This window comes from Melospiza georgiana, chromosome 6, assembly GCF_028018845.1.
Source record: "Melospiza georgiana isolate bMelGeo1 chromosome 6, bMelGeo1.pri, whole genome shotgun sequence".
Taxonomy (NCBI): Eukaryota; Metazoa; Chordata; class Aves; order Passeriformes; family Passerellidae; genus Melospiza; species Melospiza georgiana.
Genome location: NC_080435.1, coordinates 23,379,199 through 23,403,497, shown reverse-complemented (window position 1 = coordinate 23,403,497; position 24,299 = coordinate 23,379,199). Strand labels below are relative to the sequence as shown.

The 24,299-nt window shown below is 41.7% G+C and overlaps 1 protein-coding gene across 3 annotated transcripts in view; it reads right to left on the bottom strand.

Annotated features, from left to right (window-relative positions):
• SHANK2 (SH3 and multiple ankyrin repeat domains 2) overlaps positions 1-24,299 on the bottom strand; it is a 247,483-nt gene that overhangs the window by 161,088 nt on the left and 62,096 nt on the right. Inside the window, exons 10-14 of one of the 3 annotated variants that reach the window (XM_058026177.1) lie at positions 16,741-17,035; positions 15,630-15,642; positions 13,092-13,114; positions 12,113-12,264; positions 340-453 (exon numbers count right to left, since the gene is read on the bottom strand). In XM_058026177.1, the coding sequence (XP_057882160.1) occupies positions 340-453; positions 12,113-12,264; positions 13,092-13,114; positions 15,630-15,642; positions 16,741-17,035 (597 nt within the window). Of the gene's footprint in view, positions 1-339; positions 454-12,112; positions 12,283-13,091; positions 13,115-15,629; positions 15,643-16,725; positions 17,036-20,395; positions 20,659-24,299 lie in introns of those variants that run through there. The other 2 variants (XM_058026178.1, XM_058026179.1) reach the window with 2 other exon arrangements.

Below are 24,299 nucleotides of genomic sequence, written 5' to 3'. Positions count from 1 at the left end.
TTCCTCTAGCATTCAGGGAAAGGGCAACAGGGCTGTGAACAAGAGCTAAATGCATTGCATGACTCGCTCAGGCTGGGAGATGACTGGCCAGGTTTTATTCCCTTATTTATTTGTCTCATTAGACATTCTTCCACTCTTCCCAGCATAGTTCCTCATGAGAAAGTCTGCTTGCTTGGACAGTAAATACAATCAATAAACCTACCTGTATTTTTTAGCTCAGCAGCTCAGCTTTATCCAATTCTCCCATTTCTAGCAGTGCACAAAGGCCCTGATGTGTCTGTTGGGTCAGACACATAGCATCTCTCACATCAGGGTTCAACAGGGGCTTGATGTGATTACCTGGTTTGCTTTCATTTGGTTTGCACTGAACTTCTTCCACACACTCTGCAGGAAACCAGCCAATATGTCCCCGGGTGCTGCCTTCCCAGAATCCGCCTTCTCCGATGCTCAGCACTAAACAGGGCAGACACAGGCAGTGTTACACTTTGCCTCCTCACACAAATACACAATTCTTGCATTACACCTTCAGACAACGAGCAAACACTGTGCAATAACTAATGCTGGTACCTCCAAAATGGACACAGAGTAACCTTGAAGCAGGACCATCCCTACTCAGTCTTTGTAACCACTCCCCAATTTATTTTTTTATACCAGAAGTTTCCTTGTTTCCATTTTCAGTGTTCTCACTGCTGGATTAATCAAGGATAAATACATGGTAATACCACTACCAAAAAAACCCACTGTCTTGTCTGCTGAAATGAAGTGCTGAACGCATTGTCAAATTGCACCCACACTGAAATGGATTTTAATAATACATATTTTGATATCTCCTGTTTTTCCTGCCTCCTAAGGAAACATGTTATTTGATTTAGTGGGTAGCTCCAGGGATTTGCAATGCAGGTTGAGTAATGTGATTTAAGGGTTTGAATACACAGCAAACACTTGAACCTCCCATAGGTGAGATCTACAATGGAGATGCCTTTTGAAACATTTCAATGATCTTTCTCTCTATAGAAGAAAACAACAATATGGAGGAGAACGATTTGTCAATAGGAGAAGAGGCTTTTATCTGGCACTTCTAATTATCTTGATATTAACTCTAGGACTCAGAAAGTACTGTGACAAAGCCTGCAGAGCAAGAATTGTATAAGTAAGCAACTGGAGGTGAATTATGGTGATGGAAGGACCCTAAAAATACTTGCTATGCTGTTTAAATTATTATTATAGAAGTTCCTGCAAACCACTATATGTTTACTATATATTAGAGGACTATAAATGTACTGCTAGAAAGATGCTGTACATTACTATTGAGACAAAGGTCTCAACAAAACCAGGTTGATTGGGAATCTGGATCAGACACACAGCACAGGTGCTCAGAGCTTCCCAAAATCAGCCCAACTCCATCCACTGAGTGCCAGCTCAGCCCCAATGCCCCTGCTGAAATCAAAGCTAACCAGCCCAAATCCATCTCTCTGCTGAGGGATTCCAGTGCCTGGGATCCTGCCTCTGCAGGGTATCTCAGTGCACAGGGACATAAAGGAGAGCTGCTTTGATGGTCTTCAATACCAGCACTTCTGGCACTGTTAAAACCTTGCCAGACTTTAAAACCCTGGTCCCTGCCTGGCTGCAATTGAACTCGGGATCAGTGCAGATGCTGTGACTCAGGGGCACTGAAGCTGAACTTGATTTGCACTAGTACTAAGCAGGATGAAAATTAAATTAATCAGAGCTGCAAAAAAAAAACAATTCTTGGTAAGGTGAAAGCAGTCTGGTTTGAGACACCAGGAGCTGTAAAACTGCATTGGAAATAAATGTTTACCAGGGTTTTATTAATGCAATACTCAGCTATTTGTGGTATCACTTACAGAGCATGGCCATCTATTAACAGAGGCATTTGACAGCAAAATGTTTATAAATATGTCACTTTTAGGCCTTTTAATATAGTATATTCTGAGAGAGAGATGCCATGAACTGCACATTTCCACACCGCCACAGTGAAAAGAACATACTAAGTCCCAGGAAATACCCATTAAAGAAAAGTCCTGCACCTGGTGGGGTCCGAAATGCACAATTTGTCAAGCACCTTTCTGACATATATGAGAAAACCTATAACCTATAACTTCTATAAACCTAGCAAGTTATGGGATACTGGGGGAGGGCACTGACCTTGGATGACACCAAAATTCTACACTGAAAATAGAGCTGAATTTAAAAATGTTAGCATGTCTTTAAAAAAAAAAAAATAAACATGGGGCATAATTAATAAAAAAATATGCTACTGTATTTTAACAACAGGTGTTGTTAAAAATATTTAAAGCCTGTGCACATTAACTAACACACATTGTCCAGCTGATAATTCAGTGTTACATAAAACATCATCCATCCAATATAAATGGGGAATTCAGCAGCTTCCAATACATTTTTAGCAATGTAACATCTGCTCACAAAAGAAAGCATTTCTTAGATATGAGATTAGGAACCAGGAAAAGTTAATAACCTATATATATATATTAGAATCATTGTAGAATCCAACTGTACAGTGGTTTAATTTCTGTCATAAAAGAGAGTGTAGGACTCCAGCCAAAAGAAATTTCCAAATGTGAGACAGTGAGAGTCCTATTGTTGCCAATAATTAGCTTTTTTTTTTTTTGAGAGGAGTTTTCAGCACTGAATCTCAGTCCTGGATTTCACTCCACAAACTGGCAAGATGCTCAGAACAAAAACTACTTAGATGTTGAGACAGACTTTCCTAATTTGGTATTTTATTAATCTGTCAGATCTGCTGACACTCCCAATTGCAGCTCTAGAAAGAGAGAGGCACTGTAAGGACGAAGTTGGGCATTTCAAACCAATGGAGTGATTTCATGTGTTTATGGCAGTAGCAGCTGATGCAAATCAACACTTTTGGGAAATGGAATTTGCCTTGGAACACTGTCTGTGAGTGCAGGGTGAAAAGGGATTCCTACAGAGCAGAACCAGACCCACTTTAGCCCATTATTATATGAATTATTGAGTATTAGCCATCACTAATAGCCAGAGCAAAGGAAAAACACATGTAGTCCTGCCTGAAGACATAACATCCGTGGAAAAGAAGTGGAAGGGTGAAATGAGTGCTGCTGGAATGCAGGCAGCCTTCAGCATTCTGGGAAAAACTTCCTGCTGGGGGCCAGGAGAAGGAGGAAAAGCCAGAGGAAGGAGGAAAATCCTGCTGGAGCTGCAAGAGGCACAAAGATGACACAAGAGGCAAGTGAGGGACAGCCCTGGGTTCAGCTGATGTGCAGACAGACAAATTGCTGTGGATGTGGGGGACAAGCTCATATTCCAATGCAGAAGTTGAGCCCTAGATAGTTCTGCATCCCCTAAAACCTTGAAATGATCTTCCTCCCCCTCACATGGTGCCATTAATAAGAAATTCTGCAGCATGAGCCAAGGCTATAATAAAGTACAGATCTATAAAAACTGGCAACACTTCACTCACTCCAAAGTGGGGAACTTAAAGAATAAATAGAAAAATGTAATTTATCTGTTGTACCCATGAATGGTTTTTTTAGAATGAGGTCTTCATTTCTATCTTTGCTCTCCCAACACTGTTTAAGAGATTCACTGTAACAGATAATTTGTTATCACCAAGAGATTTTCGAATCAATGTTTTCCCTGCTGAAGGACAAAACAATGGTAAATGAAAGGACAACTTTCCCAAAATTAATAATAAGGCTTTCTAATTTCCAGTGGTTTTCACTTTTCTTTTGGTAAAATCAAAAGGTGTGGTTGCTATGGCAAAACCAGGTCAGATGCTCTTCACACACAACCTGAATTACAAAAAGAATCTGCTGTTGTTAGAGTGAAATAAAGGTTCTTGTAACATCAGGTATCCTGAGACATCTTTTCACAACAAAAGTGTGGTTTAAAAGAGGAGTTGTGTCCAATTATATGAACAAAACTGCAAAGCAAAATTGGATAAGCACCAAACAAGTGAGTAACAGGAAAACATGGATAGGCAGGTGACAATCAGGAGCTTGTATTTTATTGTCTTTAAAGCATTGTACTTAAAATCAGCGAGATTCTGCCAGAAAATTAAATATATAGAATATTTTACAAGATTATACATTATAAAATTAATAGAATAGAGCATAGAATGCTTTGTCTCTTACAAATTTAAGTCTATTGGCAATGTATCTATTGTAATTGATATGAATATAGCATTCTAATCTCAAACAGATTAATTACTCAATATACCGTCAAAATACTTTTAATCAAAAGAACATAGAACATGTATCCTCCCACATTACAGCTCCCTCCATGCCCCAACAAGAAATGAAAATGTTTTTTCCAAACAAATTATGGTGACTACATTTTCTAAATTCCTTGTGATACTGAAATGCCCAGGAGCAAATTCTTCCAGGCAGCCTTATTTGCAAAAATGTCAAGGAAATTTAAAGCCAAAATCAGGCCAATGTCTTTATAGCTGTTACAGCCTGTACCTAAAATGTCTTTGTAATATCTAAATCAATTTTTAGTGCTTGGATAAACTGCATTCTTCTTTATTGGGAAAATAAATAATCATATGGATTAGGAATGAGAGACCATATTCAGGGGAAAAAAGAACATTTCTGCAACCAGCAGGAAAAAAAGAAAAATCAACAGAATGAAAGTAAAGTATAAAGTTGGAAATCCATTGAAAAGAAAAATAAACAGCTGAACCAGCCTGTGCTGATGTAAAAACTCTGGGTTTGTGTCCCAAGGTAAAATTTGTCTAAATTTTCTTCTTTGAAATACAGGAGATTTTAAATTTGTAATTGGTAGAGGCCTGACTTTTTTCTCCCAGAAATAATTAACATTGTGATTTAGGCTTTTCCCTTGCTGTAATGTCTGTTGTCTGATGTAAATTTTCAGAATTATTTGTCTTTGGCAGGAGAGCTTCCAAACGACAGACAGGAATGCAGGAATACTTATTGGAGGCTGTGGTGTCTCATTCCTGGATGTGTCCAAAGCAGGGCATTGGGACTGGATTACCCTTAAGGTCCATCCCAATCCCTAAAAACACCCTGGATTTCCGTGATTCTTTGGTGCAAACAGACTTTCCATACAACATGATGATGGTCAGCACGAGTTACAGCTTCATCATGCTCTCTGTTAAAAACAGAATTTTTTCTGACTCTGGCTCCTGACAGCAATCCCTCCCTGCCTCAGTGAGGGATGCTGAGCAGGATCTGGCTGTTTTGTCTCCTGGGCAGGCTGGTTCTGGCTCCCAGAGATGTCCTTAAGGGAGCCTGACAGAGCCTGAGGTCAGAGCAGCAGCGTGGGGAGGAGCTCAGTGCCCCTGACCCTGCTGCCAGGCACAGGGAGGGTTCCAGCACACACACACAGACCTTCCTGGGCACTCCACCCACAGCCTGGAAGTATCTGCAGTTAATGACTCTGGCTAATTGACCTGAGCCGTCACACTGGGCTGTGGCCCTACAGACATTCCTGGTGGTGGAGAAGGAAATGCAGCAGTTCCTTCCCAGCTTGAGTTATGGGAGCTGACCAAATTAGGGAGATAACACAGAGATCCTGACTTAAAACAGCTCCTCACCTTTTCTCACCTCTGCTTTCCCAGGAAAGAAACAGTGCAAGCAAGCACTTCAGGAGAAGAACCTCGGGGTGAGAAGATGACTGGGGCAACTAACAGAGCAACCACTCCCTACATCAAACCTACAAACACAATAAGCTGCATGTAATCCTCTAAATCTGAGGAAATATGGCTCAGTTGAAATAGAACTGAGCTGTGCTGTTCAACATTTGGCCCTCTGTGGGAGCTTTTCCCCCCTTGCCATAGTTTCCATGAAGATCACCTTTTCCCTGTTATTTATGTGTCTGTGAAATAGTTTTGAGATAGTGAGGGCAAGATGAAAACAGCGTGAGAAATCAATCTGCACTGATTTGGGTTTTGCAGAAATCCAGCCTCTGATCCCCAACTCTGTTGAGGAAGGTGCAGTGAGAGTCAAGTTTGCCCTTCTCCATAGTGATGCCCAAACTTGAAATCAGGGAAATTCAGAGAGAATTAATAGAGAAGGGGACCCAAGCTGTTGGGAAGGATGAAAGTTTGGCAAGAAAGTCTCGCAGATATGTGTGCTTAGCAGAAAGATTTTTAAATGTAGAATCTGATGAAGGAATAGAGATGGAAACAAGTTTTGATATAGAAGAAAAGAATTGCTGAGCCAGTCTTACTGGATAACCAAGGAGGCAAAGGGTGTGTTAGTTAGAAGGGGTTTTCATGGCTTAGAGCAAAGGATAAACTCACCTCAAACAAGAAGATGTTTTTAACAAGCAGAAAGATAGCACAGGCAAACAAGTCAGCAAAGTTACAAGCGGAAAAATGGTCTCAGAATTTTACACTGCAAGAAAACTGAATAATAACTTCTAGCTTAAACTGTAATGTACTAACTTTTAGTGATTGGAGAATAGGAAGATGAATATGGTAGTTATAGTAGTTAGGATAGGCTAGAGATAAAAGTCAAGGTATAGATTGGTTCTACTGTATTAAGATGCTCAGCAAAGAAAAGTATGTAATGCAATGGAACCTAAAGCAAAGGAGCTCCAGGCCTGCCTGCAGCTGGAGCTGACAGCTGTGGGCACAGGCTCTGTCACCCACCACCCTGGACTGCTGGAACATCAGTTGTTCCAAACATTCCATTACTGGATGGAATAAACTGCATTTTAGAGAGCTGCCTGGAGTCCCACATCCCTCATTTAGGCTCTTTCACCAAGCCAACCAAGATGCAGAGCCTGGAGTGTTGCATTGCACCACACTGGAGCACTCTCAGCTCCTCTCTGACTCCTGGTGCTCCTGTCCCCTGAATATTCCAGGCCAGTTGCTGACTACTCAAGCAAGGATGTGTCAAAGTAGCCAAGCATGATGACAGGGGATTTGTGGATGCTTTTACCTCCTGATCCCTTCCCATGGCCTCTGACAGCAAAGGGAACTCTCCTGCTGGAGCAGGAGCAAGTCTGTCTGCATTTTGACAGCACCACTCCGTCCTGCTCTTCAGGCACAAGCAGCTTGAAGGAATGAGTTAGGATAGGACCTGTGGTGAGCCATAATTTATCATGGCAGGAGCTGAAATCAAACCATTCAAGTCAGGAGACAGAAAGGAAGCAAAACAGACCAGTGAACCTGGCTAAGATGAATATTCTGTTTCACATTCATTTCATCCTTCATGTGGAAGAGCAGCTGAACAATACCTTGCAAACCTCTTATGTTCAATTTTGCTGCCACGCTTACCCACACAAGGTACAAAATGCTCTTGAAGAAACAGAACAGCCTTTCTGAGGCTCTTCCCTTCCCAGTATTTTGTTTACTAATCTAACAAGTGCAAAAGCCCAGGAGACCAACTTTCCTCCTGCCCACAAGCACTGTCTGTTGGCAATATCTTTGAGCACAGCAGGGGTTTAATAATCTTTCTTTTTCAAAATGACTTACAAGTGGATTTCACAAGAAATGAAAATGTTAGCGATATATTTGGATTGCCCTGCTGGCTGAGATCACGCTGAAATAAAAGCAGAGTCACAAGGGTCAATATTTCTGCTGCACAGAGCCACTGACTTCCTGCCCACAGCAGATGCTTGAGCTGCTGCTGCTGAGTTACTCCTGCTCCTCTGACCCCGAGGAATGGAGCTGAGAGCTGCATTTGGGTTACCACAACCCTGCTGGGATGTGCCTGCACCACAGGTATCTCAGAGGCTCATGGAAGTCTGTTGGAGCATATTTGAGATGCTGCAATAACTCCCTGTTTTTCCATACAATGGGCACTAGAAAAGGCTGAGAGAGCTGTGGCAGGGCAGCCTGGAAAGAAGAAGTATCTGGGGAGATCATGACAAACAAAGCTGTGAGCAGGGTGAGACTTCAAATGCTCTCAAAGTATTTGAAGCAGGTGGGTTTTTTTCTTTCTAAATCAGTAAAGGATGGCTCATGTGCATTTTAGGTATGTTTTAATATAACCCAGACTCTGAAAATAATTCTGATTTTTTTATTTTTGAAGTGGCCAGAGCCTGTCTGCACATGGAACTCAGACTTGTTACCTTCCCAAAAACCTTCTCTATTGCTTTATCTTCATGGACAAGAAAACTGCTAATTTGCTCACAAAGAATTGTTTGAGCATTGCATTCTGAGTTTTGCCATCAAAGAGACCACTCAATTTCCACTGCAAGAATTCAATTTAGGAAGACAAAAGCTGATTCAAATTCATTTTGCAGATATTTTATACATGTTTGTGTGTATTTGGATTGCGGCAGATTTATTGCTATGGACTTTCAGATAAAGAAGGAAGAAAGAAAAAAATATATAAAAACAAAATATTAGAAGTGTTTAGTGAGGAATCAAACTAGATCTCCTTTATTTATGTGAAAACATAAGATTAGGGCAATTCTGGTATAAATAAAGATATCAGATTTATTTTTGCAAGCAGCCATGGCTCCTCTCTCATGAGTGGCAGACACACAAATGATGTCAGTGTGTATGACTAACAACTAAAAATACAGCAGGTATTTTTGTACAGGCTACGTAATATCCTATGAATACCAGACCATTCTGTTTAGTTTACATTTCTTTGAACCTTGCCCATTCACAGATTTCTCTGAGCAGTTTCCTTGTATCACACACTGTGAACTATTGTCACTGATGCCCTTCTACTAGTTTTAGAAAGAAAAAAAACAACAAATCCTGCTTCATCTCCATCTGATGAAAACATCTGATTTTTCATCAAGACCTTAGGAATTCATCCCTCTCTGTGACCCTTCTAATTCTGCCAAGTTAAAAAAGAAAATCCATAAAAACATTTCCCAAGTAATCCCTTTCTCTAATATGTTGTTCTGGGTTTTTATCCCTGCAATAAATGCCTTGCTACATCTTTGCTGTGATTAGTCTCATGGGATGTACTCGTGATGAGCATTTCCCTGGGGTCATCCTGAACACGGGGCACAATCTCTCTGCCAGTGCCAGGCCACGTTTGAAATCCCCAAAACAACCCAAGAGCCAGGATCTGGGCATCAGTGTCCTACACAGAGCAGTGCAGTCACCAAGCTGGCAGAGGAGAGGGGCCAAGACAAAGCTTTTCCATCTCTCAGTGACAGTAGGATGTTTCCAAAGTGAAGGAAAAATTGAATTCCATGAGGTTTAATATTCTCCCATTTCCTCCAAGTACTGTTCAGAGCAAGTTGCTAAACCCCAAACAGGCTGCGCCATGGTCTTACTAAGTCTGTAAAAGACAGGAAATACATCCAGTACCAAGAATTCATGCTCAGGAAGAGGAAAAAATGCAGGATCTCCTTATAGTCAGCAGTTCTGGCACTCCCACAGCACTGAGGACTCTGAGTTCTACTGCCTGTGCTTTTAGAGGATGGAGAGGGAGCCCATCCTGCTCACATGGAGTAATTTTTTTAAAAATCACAGAATCCTGGAATAGTTTAGGTTGGAAGGGACCTTCAAGATCATCTTGTTCCAGCTTTCTCCCAGTGAAAGGGTAACTTTCCACTATCCCAGATTGCTCCAAGCTGTGTCCAGCCAGCCTTGGACACTTCTAGGGATGAGGCAGCCACAGCTTCTCTGGGCCACCTTTGCTACGGCTTCACCCCCTCTCAGGCAAGAATTTCTTCCTCAAATCTAGTCTAAATATACCATCTTTCAGTTCAAAGCCATAGCTCCTTGTCCTATCACTACACTTATTGTCTAGCAATAATTACATTTTGACTGAAACAGGGACGGGAATCTAGATTTAATTGGACCTGGGTTTTTGGCACAAAAAGTTTGAGCAGCTTCTCGGATACTGTTACACAACAGAGACCTCTTTAAAGCACCACTGTCTCTTCCCTGCACTCTTTGTTCTCTCCATGACCTTGCCGTGTTCATTCTGACATATTTTTTGCTGCAGCTGAGGAATCATTGACATGGTAACACGAAATAGGATTTGATCTTGTTCTGGAAGTTTTCCCTTTGATTAGCTCTGGGAGCTTGTCACACACTGTTCCAGCCCTGCCATGCAAACAGCCTTAAATTACATTTCACAAGGTTTCATCCTTGGGAGTAACACTGACAATCCCTGTGTGCACTTGTTCTTTCCCCAAACCCTCCCCAAAAGCAGGCTGACATGTGTAGAAACTTCACCAGACTTGGCTGCAGCAAAGTTCTCTAAAATGCTTCAAAACAAATGGACCTGCAAAAACTCTGCCAGATTTCAATTCAATGTGCAAATCAGATACTTGAAGCTGAAAAAATAATCCCTGCAGGAATGATTTGATGTAGGATGGGCACATCCCCCTTTTAATGGCAGTAATAATTAATGAGTTACTTTCAATAAACTTAAATTTCCCCCACAAAGAAAAACCCCAGGCACAATTCCATTTTTTATTTCGGCATTTAGAGTGCCCCCCAAAATCATTGGTCTCCATATAGGCTACAGTATTTTATGAAAACATGAAAAGTGGACTAATTCCCTCCTGCAATGTTTTCCAGTGACTGTTGCCGTAACTTAGAACCAAGGCTCCAAAATTAATTTTTCAAAAACATTAAACATTTCATTGAAATTTAAATCCTTTATTCTGGGATTATTTTTGCATATAATAGTATCAAACCTAAGGTAAATCACCTGCCAGATAGGGAATGCCTCTAAAATATTCAGCATTCCAGGCAACCTGTTGCAGTGTTTCCTCTTTTGCCAGGAAACACAATTTCTGTCTTGTCTTTTCCCAGAGTTGTCTTATTCTAGTGAGAAGAATCTGTGTGGCTGTTATTTCATCCTCTACATAAACAGAATATTCCTGCATCCTTAAATCCAAGAGGACAATTGAACATCTCTGTGTCCAACACCTGCCATGCAGCAGCCACTCATTCCTTGTCATTGACAAGGACTGCCAGACCTCTATGAACACTGAGTGGAGAAAGTTATTTAGTACCCCCAAAATTTCATCCTAGCTCTTGTGCACCATGAGACATAATCACTGCTTCCTACCTGATCAGGGAACAACCTTGAGAACTGTAAAATTATCTTCTCAGCCCTACAGACTCTAAGTTTAACCTTCTCCCTTCGTCCTTGCATTTAAAATTAACTTTGCATGTTTTACCTTTAAGTGCAACAACTCTTCAAATTTCTGTCTTACATCTTCTGAGGGCTGGAGTTAACAGAAATTATTAAACTCAAAAATGCTTCAGAATCAGTATATCCAAAAATAAAAATGCAAAAATACCTTCTAATGGCTCCCTGTATTTTTTTTCCGTTTGCAGGCTCAAGGGAGGAGGTATTTGAAGTCTTCCTTTGTGAGATAAGTAGCTCCCTTTGCAAGAAAATTTGCAGCTGCTTTACACGTTTATTTAGGACACTGAATTTATTCCCTTTTGTTTGATTTCCATAACTGTTGTTTGATTTGTATGGGTCCAACACAAAGTCTCTTTTATTCTGTTTTACCTGGATGTGCAAAACCACAGCCTCACACCTCACTCTGGGGAAGGTGAGTCCTGTACACCCTATCTCCCTTTTTTTCAGCTGTACCTGGATGTATTGACTGCTTTCAAAGCAATAACAAAGCCTGGCCTTCATTTAAACCTGGTCTTAGCATGTAATTGCAGTACTGAACAGAAATTTCACATGCACCACCATACTTCCTCCAAAATTATATTTACAGGAGGTTCTCCCTACCCACTTATCCCAAGTCCCATGAGGGGACATTTTCTACTTAAGCAATTAAATGTTCCTGGAGGAAAGGGCCTGAAGCAGAGCTGACCTTACCCCCATTCCCTTCCTGAGCTTTTTAGATAGCTGACAGGTTTACAACCCCTTAAAGCCCTGGAGCAGTGCCTCTGGAATGGCTCCAGCAGCAAATTCCGTGTCCTGGGTAAGAGAAAATGGTGCTATTACTGCACAGAGTTGTGAGTTGTGGCAGCACTTTGAAGGCAGTTAAAGTGGCAGCTAAATATGCATTGGTTACAAAACAAAACCAGGAGCAAAATACCTTGCAAAGAAACAAATGCATAAGAGTACTTTCACCATATAGGTTATTTCCACCCTTGTAAAAAGAATTTTTACATAAAATTCCCACCTAGCAGGATAAAAGTTTTATTCCAAATGAATTAGGTGCTCACCTTTGACTCTATCTCCTTTGTGCAGGTGAATTTCCCCTTCCCCTTGAGGTTGATATGGCTTTACAACAATAAAAAGTCTCCCAGGGACAGCACTGTAGAGCTTCCTTTTGGGACCCTGATAATCCAAGGCAGACAGAGTATCTTTGTTGGCACTGGGACTGTAAACGGCACTGGAAATTGAAATGAAAAATCATTAACAGCTTATTCAAAAGGGGAAAGTTAATAATTTACAATCACATTAGCAAGATTAAATTAAGCAGTGAATAACAAAACTGTCTCCCAGTAAGACATCAAACCCTGCAGAAAAAATACCAAACAGGAGCTCTTAAGGGTTGAAATCTTTCAGTATGAAACATGATCAATATTCACCTGACCATAATGGCCTAGAACAGAAAACACACAACATTAAAGCTTTTAGTTTTTCCGCAAATTAAACTTGCACATTCCTAGGCCCTAATTAAATTCAAAATTTATATGCCCATCATACATTCCCAGCATGTCAATTTGTCAGAGGGACTTGAAAATGTCTGTATTTACAATTCTTGGGAATGGATATCTTTGTAACACAGAGTGAACAAGTGAGATCACTGAATTATTAACTAAATGGACTGAATAATCAAGTTACTTCCTCACTCCAAAGCCCAAGGTTAAATTTAGATCTGCACAAAGCCTGGTACTTGTGGTTAACATTTTCCAAATGATCATTTCTTCTGGATGGCAATCACCAGCTCATTCAGTGACTCCAGAATGTGCCCAGGAGAGCCACAGGTCACCACAAACTCACAGTCATGGTGTATAAAAAAAGGAATTGTTGAAAGGTGGTGAACAATGCATAAGATCACTCTTAAACCTGTGGGAAAATGAGTGAACTGTCAAAAAGATATGAAAAGAGAAAGAGGCAAATACTGAAGAGGGTTGGAAACCTATAGGATAGATCATAACAAACTTGCAATACACTAGCAGTCAACTTCAAAAAAACCCCAAAGCATAAAAACTTGCAGTCTTAACCAAAGTCTAGAAAAGGAAAATATTCATGAGAAGGAGTAATCTTAATGGAGTTTGATAGGGAAAAGTTAGGCTACCAAAGGAAGAAAGGTGATTTACTGGTGGTTTGGCATTATAACACTCTGCTTGCCTTTATGTAAGAAAGCATCTCAAACTGCTTTAAGCAAAATGAAATACAAGGGCTGGGGTCTGCTGAGTTTACACCATTTTTTTTTAACCAGTCTCCTACCAAAATGGGAGCCAGTAAGTCAATAGGTACAGAAGTCTGATACAAACCCACACCTATTGGATCTTTCCTATCAGGAACACTCCTGTTTTCCTGCAGTAACCTCTTCACCATTTGGAATTGCATGCCCCTATCACCATGCTTTGTTCTATTACTGGGAAGGGATGCTGCTTATGGTAAGCCCCACTCAGGAGTTTAGAAGTGAGCTCTGCTTCCATGTCTGTGATGGAGTTTGCACCAGAAACCTCAGCCAACTCTCACAGTTGTTTAAAGAAAGCCTGGAAAAGATGACATTCAGATTTCAGTTCTTTTGCTCCATTCCTTTTTCCTTATAAGTGGAGGAACAGTCATCACCATAAAAAAAAAAAAAGAAAAGAAATTCAGCTCTATAAACTATAGCTACACATCTGATTTCCACTTGTATCAAGCTGTGTTTCTGCCTAGTCTGGTGGCAGCTATTCCCAGTGTTATCTCCCAGCATCTACTTTAACTGTGAGCACAGAAGATACATTCATTTTCTCCCTCACTGAAAGAGAAAAGGGAAATAGCACATTAAACCCACACAAGGAATGCAGAACTTCTTAGGCAACAGGCTCACTAATGGAAATCAGGGCTGCAACGTGGGGTGCAGGACTTTTTAAAAAGAGATCTTTCCTTTCCCTTGCTTGTCCCCAGCATGGGCTCCAAGCCCAGCAAGTGCCATGCCAGGAAGGAGCAGGAGGAGGATGCAGAGATTTCAAGAGAGGTGTAGACATGTTTCCCTCTCAGCCAGATGAAGGTGGCCATCCTTGGCAGCTCAGCCCTCACTGAGGCTGTGCTGGCACCTCATTCACTCATTTCTGTGGGGTAGGTTCCACACAAAGGCTGTCCCTTTCCTTTCTTTCCCAGCTTCCCCCTCCCAACCACTTTGCTGTGAAGAGCAACAGCCTTGTGAGAATCAAGAACAGTTTGATTTGAAAGGGACCTTTAAGACCACCCAGCGCCACTCCCTGCCATGGGCAGGGACACCTTTCTCTGGACCAGGTTGTTCCAGCCTGGCCTTGAACAATTCCAGGGATGGGGCAGCCACAGCTTCTCTGGGAATTCTGTTCCAGTGACTCGCCACCCTCTCAGGAAAGAACTTCTTTCTAATATCCAATCTAAATCTCTCCTCTTTCAGTTTGAGAAGACAGAACACCTGAGCCACATGGGCTGCAAAGGTCACATGAGCCCCTTCCATCATGGCTTTCCAGCACCTCTCCACAGCACAAATCCCACAGACCCCATTAACCCTTTGTCTGACCTTCTCCATCACTGTGCCCCTTCTGGCTGCTTCTGCTCCACAACCCAACCTCCTTCCCTGACAAAAAGGGCCTTCCCATCCCAGGGGAGCAACAGCTTCATGGTGACTCTTATTATTTGCAAATAATAAGCAGAGACAGCAACAATTCCCACTTTTAGCTAACAGTAAGTAGGTGGTCATGCAGTTAAACAAAATCTGTGAGGAAAGTGTCATATAAGGTGCCATTCCTGACTGCAAAATGGGCCTGTGGCAAGAAAAGGCATTATTTGCAGGAGAAATTATATATATAAATCCATCTAGTTGTCTTTAAATTTATAGGGCCTCCAGCTCTATTCTCGGTACTTGTATGTACTCTGGACTTCTCTGAAACAAGTTTTGGGGGCACAGACGGAACTCTGCAGCTGGGTAGCAGCTTCAGCAGCTGTGATGCTGATGCACTAAGAGAAAGACCAAAATTTTATATCCACAAACTCTCATGGATTAAATCTGTTCCCATTGTCACCTGAGCTACTTTTCAGAAAGGGAAGAGGAAAGTGGTTGAACAGAGTCAAAGCAAGTAAATGTTTGCTTAATCAAAAAGAATTTCTAATTGTTACCCCCAGTTCCAAGGATTGTTTATACTTCTAGAATTTAAAGCATGTTATCCCAGGAATATTGATGAAAATGGATTTTTATTCAATCAGCTAAAATAATCATTGACTTTAAGGTAGAACCTCCCTCCCTGATGGCATCAGCAGAATCCAGAGGAACAGAAGAACAGTCATTCTCTGAACAGAACCTCACAGTCTCTTCACTTAACTCATCATCCAGCTGAAGCCTCATTACAGACTAATCTTGAGCTGTTACTGGGCTCTGTGAGGAAATGCCACCCAATTTATACCCAAATGAGCTTTTGCCATTATTGTAACATACAACAAAGCAAGATGAGCTTGCTTTGCTGTATGAAACCACTGGCATATGGAATCTGCATCCTCTTCCTTCCCTTTAATTTCACTCCTTCTTACATGCCAGACAACTCTGTCTCACAATTCACCAGATCCCCCCTGCCCAGCAGTATTGTTTCCATCACAAACAGTGCCTGGCAGTTTGGCCAGGGAGAGCAGAGGAACAGGCAGGGTAACAGAGGCAGTGTCAGCTGCATAACATTTTGTTTTACTGACTTGAAAACTCCACTGAACATCCCTTACACCTACAAACAGCAGAGAGAAACCAATAGCTGCATTTCTTGACAATGCCCAGTTCCTTTTCTACTCTGAACAGCAGACATATATATATATAGATATATACACGCATATATTAGGAAACAGGGCAGACAAAGCCTGATTTTCAAATGAGGAGTGTTTGGCCAACATGTGTGAGCTCTGGTTCTCTCCAGCAGCTCTCATCTCTGATGCCTCCCAGCCTTTTTACAGCATTTTAACTCCTTGTCCTGGTGCAGCTCCATCTCTTTCACATTTGGCAGGAGTTCCTGAGTCCAGGGCAGTGCCTTTTCAAAGCTGCAGCCCCCATAAGTGATCAAAACTCAGCCCTCCACTTTTTCCATGGCTTACAAAACCTACATGACTCTAATTAGTCAGGATTTGCTCTCCAGTGGGACAGAGCTGCAGGATATTTGCCCAGAATGCCTGCTAGAACACATTACTCCTTCTATTTCACTCTTTGGTTCAGCACACACCTACAGAAGAGAGAACCTAAACAGCCTCTGCTCCATCAGCCATGAGCAGCTCCAACACAGCTTCCAGGCATGACCAACAGTTCTGGGAAGGGACCAGTTATCCCAGGAACAGTTTGCTTCACTGTTATATACAATCCTTAGTTCAACTATGGGAGGATGTGCAGAGCCAGCACCTTGAGCTGGAGGTGCAAAGTGTGTTAAGTCACTGCTGAACTTGAAAGTCTGTCTGGCTGCTGGAGCTCTGTGAGGAAACAGCTGGCTTTGGGGCTTCCACTTAAAATATTTACACTTGGGCACGGTCCACTGTGCTGAGAATGAATAACTATACATTCTGGAGAGTGCAAATAACATAAAGGAATGTGGCAAGCCAGCACGGTGCCTTTGCCTTTAGGGGTACCTCGTGCTGTGAAACAGCCAGAGCTCACCTGATGTGCCTGTGCTGCTGCCTCTTGGCATCCTCTCCCAGCCTGTTGAGGGACGGCGAGCGGCTCCGGGAGGACGGAGTGTAACTCCCCACAGTTTTTACAGTTCCATTGGGATTATTCTGCATCTGTTGGAGCAGGTGAGGGGAAAGGCTGCGGTGTGAAGAGGCAGAGGAGGAGGCTGACCACTCGGGGAGGTTGTTGATGTTCAGGTTGTTGTCGCTGTTGGAGCGGAGCAGGATCCGGGGGGCTGCCAAGGTGCTGGGAGGCCTCCTCCTCCTGTTGGAGTAGGTGGGAGCCTCCCTAAAGGGCACTGTGCAAAGAGAGACATGGAGGGTGAGCTCAGATGATTTCACATTCGTGTGTGTTTACCACCACTTGCAACATATGGCATTGTTTCTTCTGCAGAGACAGAAACTCCACCTTGCCAGCAGAGCTGATCAAATTATCCTCAGAACATCATTAAATCAAAAACAACAGAGCAACATGAACCTGTTTGATGGCTTGAATACATGGTGAGGCAACACCAGTGCCCTGAGCCTGCTGAGCACTCTGAACTGTGCTCTAGGAAATGGGAAACACCTCATTATTGCCAAGTTTGAGGCTCAGAAAGTTTATTTCCCTGCTGTGTTGTCACATTCAGTCAGAAAGGCACACAACAGGGCTGCCTAGCAGAATTCCTGCTGCATGGACTTGCAGTTTCCATCCCCCAGCTGGTACCCAAACTGTTCCAGGCCTAAGTTCAAGTTCAGGCCTAACCTGAAATCTGTGAACAGTCACCTTATCCCCATCTTGCAGGTTAAAAATCGAGGACACAGCTTGCTGTCCTGGCAGAACTCTATTACACTGCTGCAATCCCCAGGCATTCCCCTCTTTCTAATCCTGGCAGTCCTACCACATCCATTACTATGGTATATAGAGCATATCACCCCAGGGTAATACACTGGCTCCATCACGTGCCACGTCCCTGGGGGAACACCAGGATATCCAAAAGCTCCAAGAAACTCCTTAATGGAAGAGCCACAACACAAAACAAAGCAAGGGCGACACAAATCTCACTCAGAGCAGAGGGTCCAGCCCTCCATGTGTGCTCCTGGTTCACACAAGCATTTACACCATCTTCCACATCTCCTTTTCCCATTCCAGTGGGTCAGTTTGTCCCACGTGCAACTTAGAAGGCAAATTCCCTCATAAAAAAGCAACCAGTTATCAGCAGATGGGATAGCATTTCCTGCCCTGTCATAAAGGAATTGACCCCAAAACCTCATGCTGGCCTTGATCCCCATTATTGCAACTGCCCTCATTAATTTCTCGCAGTGGAGCTCGTGGGGTCACAGGACCTGAGCCAAAGTGCACAGATTTACATCCAAAAAGTCACAGTGGCATAACTAACAAAATGCAGCCAGGCACTATCCTGAGGGCTTCACTGAGCTGTTGTAATTCTCAAAGAAAAAAATCATATGTAAATTGGGAAAGAAGACCCTCAAAATATCATTCTTTATGTCTAAAGTGCCAGTAAGTGCCATTTATAAAGAGCCAGAAATGTCTATTCATTCAATACCCTTCAAAACCACACAAAAAACCAGAATAAGAATGTCTGTCATACTGTGCAAGTAAATAAATTCACATAAATATGAATATAGATAGGAATCAATCTGTCCTGCCTTGAAATAGAGCCTTTAATTGAGAGAACAAAGCAAAATTTAAGGTTTCAGTGCAAAACTGAGAGCATATTTATAGCATAAAATAGAGATGGAACTGCGAGTAAAAGAATGGTTTGGATCATTTTCACCAGAGTCAGTTTATGATTACAGTTTATCAATTACAATTCTGAATATTTTACAATAACATCCTTTGTATTTCCAGTGAGCTGAAACTTCCTCTAGTAAACAACTCAACAACCTCTGAACAACCAAACACGGGAACAGCATGCACAGAAAGGGCTTCAATTCATTCCCATGCTTCCTTTGAAATAAGGGAAATAGCCTTTAAAAGCTTTGAATGGGAGACAGCACACAAGTTCAATGCTTATGCTGGAAACTAGAAGAAACTCTGGATAATTTTCCTGACATTTCAAGTTTTTTCCCATTCCATATTTCTTTAAGGTTTCAAAGCAGCCGAGGGTGTCATGAGAGCACCTTGGTGCTTCAGGTGTCACAGTGAAAGCCCCAGTTAGTGCTAACTTCCAGCAAACTCACAGCATTTATCTCCAAAACTGGCACATACAGACCCTTAGGTTGATGTGTGGGGCAGAGATGCGACATTTCTACATTCCTTTTATTTTCAACATTTGAAATACAGCTCCAGAAAGCACTTCATTGAAGGTGGGGATCTTTCCCAGGTACAACAAAGCAGAATTCAGTCAAGGGGAAAACACACAAACCAAGTACAGGGGATATTTGCCACACTCAGGTTTGCTACCAAAAGCTCCAATGCTGTTCCCCCAGCTCACCAAAGTTTGCCTTGGATTCAGTAAAAATTGGGTCTGACCTTTAAATTTCAATTTCTCATTAAGCTGACAGCAGCCTGCCCAGCCCTTCCAGCCACAGGCTGAGAAAACAAAATCCTGCCAGCGTTTTGGGGGTGTTTACTGGGACTCTGGAGAGGATTGTGGAGTCTCTGCTGGTGGCAGGGGGAGGGAGGACAAGGACAGGGTGCCAGGGCACGGTGACAGCACGGACACAGAGCTGCAGGACACATCTGTACTGACAGATTGGAGAAGCCACCCTCAGGCACCAGAGGAAAGGAAATCTTCTTCCCTTACACACCTCAGGAGCATTTTACAAGCCCATTTAAGAGTTTAGCTTTTGTTTTGCTATTAATGCTCTATTCTTGAGGAGAGAACTACGAGCAAAATTAGCCTTTACTACAGGAAATAAACAGGGAAGGGGACAACTAATTACACCACAATTGATGCATGTCTAACACAAATCTTTTATAGAAAGAGTTAAAAATAAGCATTTCTGTGCCTGAAGTGATTAATATTCCACCCAACTGTTTCTTTTCCCCAGCAATCTGCAAACTGTAAGTGGGTGGGTATTTTTTTAGCTACTTCTTATCAGCATTATTTATATTATTTTCACAATTAAAAAACAGAACTACAACAAAAAATGATGAAATGCAAATGTCCATGCTCTAGTCCCCGTTGGACTCTGCTTTCCCCTAATATTTCACCACGTTTCAGAACTGCAAGAATAACTGTGGCAAAACTTGCTTGGGAAAAACACTTAATATAAAATGACATGAAAATGCCTGAACCAATTCCATGCCCCAAAAGTTTAAATTTATCATCCCTAAAAGCATACTTGAAAGTACCACATAATCCTTCCTCCAGCTCTCTGAATTCTATTCCTGGCACTTCATACATCTGAAGGTGCAATTCAGCACCATTCACTGACAAAATTCACCTAGGAAAATCCTTCCATGTCTCCAAATGCATTTCTTAGGGAACAAAAACATTTTTATAACTACTTGATTCTTCAGAGAAAATCCTAAAAGGAATAAAGTCACATCCAGCTTTAATAACCACTTGCCTAAACGGACTTACATCAAATAATGTTGAGAAAGAAATCGCAGGAATTGATTAATTATAGAGTCACTAAGCTCATCATATTAAATGTACACAAGAAAACACCAGTCTGAAACATCAAAGTGTTCTGCTTTCATCGCTTACCTTCTTTCTTTGTGAAGGCATTTAACAAAGACTTCATTTTCCCTTTTTACTTTAGCAGCAATCCCCTCATTATATAACCTTTGCAGGCAAGAAAGAGGCAAAAAAAGATTTAAAAAAATAAAAAATAATAATATTTGAAAAAAAAACACCAACAATCAAGCTACCCAATTTCTATGTGTTCAGGCTGGCTGCACCCTGACATAAGCAGCAGGTTTCTGGGCACTGTGGAATTGCGAGCATAGCTGGGCATGCAGTACCCAGCGTTCTGGTGACAAAGCCCACCCCACATTCTGTCTGTCAGCTGGGAGCCAACTGTGCACAGACTGGAGCTGCTCAAAAAAAAAAAAAAAAAAAAAAAAAAAAAAAAAAAAAAAAAGGGAAGAAGAAAAAAAAAAAAAAAAAAGCAAAGCGCTCCCGCTATCTCTCGCAGCATTAGTCATGTGAACCTGCCGCCGCCACAGCCCCGCAGAGCAGACGCGGCTCCCGCTCCCGGCCCCAGCCCCGGGAGCTGCGGGGCAACATTCCCCCATTGCCCTGCCCAGGCGGGAGAGGGGCTGGGGCAGCTGGGGCTGGGCACGGGAGAGCCGGCCAGGGCTGGGAGCTGCCGGGGACCTGCCTTTGGCTCTCAGCTTGCACAGCTGCCTCTCGGTGCTCAGAGCATCCCACTGTTAATTCGCTTGTTGCTATTTACGTGTTTGTTGCTGTTTACTCACTTTTTGCTATTCATTTCCTTTTCCCTATCTGTTTCCTTTTCACTATTTCTTTTCCCCCATCGATTTCCCCCTCTGCTCTTCACTTTTTGCCATTTATTCCCTTTCCCCTATTTATTTATTTATTTATTCCAAAGGACCAATCTGAGGAGAAGCACCAATCGCCCCAAGCTTCACACAATGACCACGTTAAGGATGGAGCCAGACCTGCCACTACATAGAATCTCTCACCTATATTCCAGTTTGAAACAGAAGGAATGATTTTGCTGTATTCCAGTTTCAAACAGAGGGGATGATACAAGCACAATTATTCTCCCCTCCCCTTCCATCGCTCTGGAATAAAACAGAATTTCTTTTTGGACTTCAGAGCACGAGTATTCTTACTTCAGAGTAAGAACACCAAAAAAAAATCGACGAAGCTCGTTTGGTAACTTCGATGCAGATGCCAGGAAATACAAGATATAACCAGAGAAGTTTGGAAAGTCTTAATTCTGAATGAAAAAGAAACCCAGGGATGACTGTGCTTGGCAGTGCAAACATGCTTCCAGAGGAAGAGCAGATAACTGAAACAGGCATATAGGAAGGAGGGGGAGGTGCTAAAAATCACAAAAATTTTAAGCAGATCTACTTAAACCTATGATGCAAAGATTCCAAAGGATAAGAAATTCATGGTCTAATAAAAAAGAGCAACCTACATTAAAAAATTGCTGTTTAGTAATATAAACTATATAACAGGTAATAAATATTTATTCTATTTCAGGCTTCTTCACTCATCACTAATACATCTATTTGGAAAATCAAGGGGTTTTTACTGAGAAAACTGCTTCAAGAAAGATACAAAATAAATTACCTAAATGGATTTAATATCTGTGTGCATAGTGATCTCACAGTTAACATGGAACTGAAAAGAATTAATAAGCATAAATAAACTGAACAGTTTAAACTTAATTTAACATCACAGTGTTTAATTTACAAAGAAAATAATATTTCCCTAATATAATTTTACATTTGGTTTAATTTATTTTTGAAAGCAACTATCCTTAGCAGGTGGAACTCTCACCAGAGGAAATGGACACAGCACATGTGCAGGATTAAACATTTTTATTTGACAGGAAAAAACCTTCTTCATGACTTCTAATAGATGCAAGGCTTCCTAAAGAATAACTTTGAACTTTAATTCATTAACTTATAAATATGTGCATTAATTAGCTCCACAGAAGAATCAATATAATTTCCAGAACAAGAACTGCTCCACCAGGGCTGTGCCACTAATTTGAATTATAACCCTGTGTGGGTTCCATTTTCTAATATTTTCATCCAATCCCCTGATTATATTTGGAGCTGCAAAACACAAAGGAACTAGGAGTGTTAATGGAACTCTTAAACTGCTTTTTCCTTTCTCTGGGTGGAAAGCAGTGACAGCCCAGGCCCCCAAGGACAGGAATTAGGCCAGGGAAGGGTTAACTCAATCCTGCTCATTCCTGTCTGTTCATATACAGTAAAATAAAAACAGACAGGCAACTGTAGTCAATCAAAATCAATCCCAGGGGGGATTTTTATTAGATTCTCGCCAGAGCTGTAACATTTCATCATCTGGAGGTTTCTAATCAGTGTTATAAAAACATCCAAAATATGAAAGTCACTTGAAATTATTAAGTTTTGTGGAAATGGTGGGAACTCTTTCAGACCTACACCATCAGAGAGATCACCTGATGAGTGATCATTTTATTCCATTTAACTGTCTGTCTTTCCCCCAACGTGGGAAATGCAATTTCTTCCTACATGGCAGAGCCTCCTGCAATAACCACTATTGTACAATGGAAAATGTGACAATCAAGGAAGTTAGTGAACACTTGCAGCTGCAGTTTTTGAGCTTCTCTCATTTTCACTAATAGCTTATTAGAATCTGTTTATTTTAACAGAAGTCCCAAATTCTGCATGCTGGCAAATTAAAAAAGAAAATATTCCAGCAGCTTCCACTCCTTCCTGAAAGATTTCTGCTTCACAACTGTAGCCTCGGTATTATCACCTCAGGACAAAAACTTAATAATTTGACTGTGTCCATACCCAAGCATAATATAACCCACAAGCCATTAGCATCCTTAATCTAAAAATCATGAGGAACCTTCCAAATAGAGGTGAGGTAAACCCTCATTTCCCTGCTCCTTTGGTAGGTGCTCAGAAAAACGTGTGGGAGCTCTGCATGTCCATGACTCTGAAAGAAAAAAGCCACCTTAAACAGAAACTAAACATTCTCAGGGTAATTTTGATGAACCTTTCTTGTGCATTTCTAACACCAGTTTTTATGGGTGTTTAAATCCATAACCCCCATTAGAAATCTATGGAAAATCAGTGCCTTACACACTCTTGAGGATCTATTTTTAGGTACTTAGATGCCCAATGCCTTATTTAATCATCTCTCCAACACACCTTTAGGGTCCAAGGCTTCTTAGATAATGGTCAACCGCAGCTGTGATTGCCATGATTTATTCTTTCCTGATTTTTTCCATTTTGGAGCTCCTGTCAGAAAAATCCCTCTAGCTGGTACATACATGTAGGTTCTTGTTCTTGTTAAAAATTCAGTCCTTAGCATATAGAAATGCATTTCTCTGCACCATAAAACAGGCTTCCCGTATGCTAAGCCACCAAATGGGGAGTTAGACAAGAAAAGAGAGATTCAAATATAGACTGTAAAGAACATAAAGGCTCTTGGGGAGGAAAAAAACCACCCAACCTAGGCTGCTACAGTGCTTCTAGATGACTGACTTATTCCAGAAAGACAGAAGGTGGTCATGAACCCAGGCAGGGGTGACAGATTCAGAAGGACTCCACCTCAGAGCAACAACTGAACCGATTTTATAAAGCGAAGTGCTTGGGGTTTTTTTTTAATTTTTTCTGAATAAAAAAATCTGTGGAGCTTTCTCAGGGAGCTGCAGTTAAAGCAGCACAGAGAGAGAAGCATCTGAGCCCACTGAAATGCTGCTGGGAGAGCCCAGCCTGGGCTGACCTGCTGTTATATCTCTGTCAGCAGCATCTTAGCACCCAGCTACCCCTGGTATCAACCAGCTCTTGGCAGCAGCCTTGGGGCACTCAGCCTGAGCTCAGGGGTGGAACAGGGGCAGGAGACTGTGAGTAGGAGAGGACAGCAGAGGGATGGCTCAGGAACAGATGGCAGGAGTTATCAATTAGAAAAA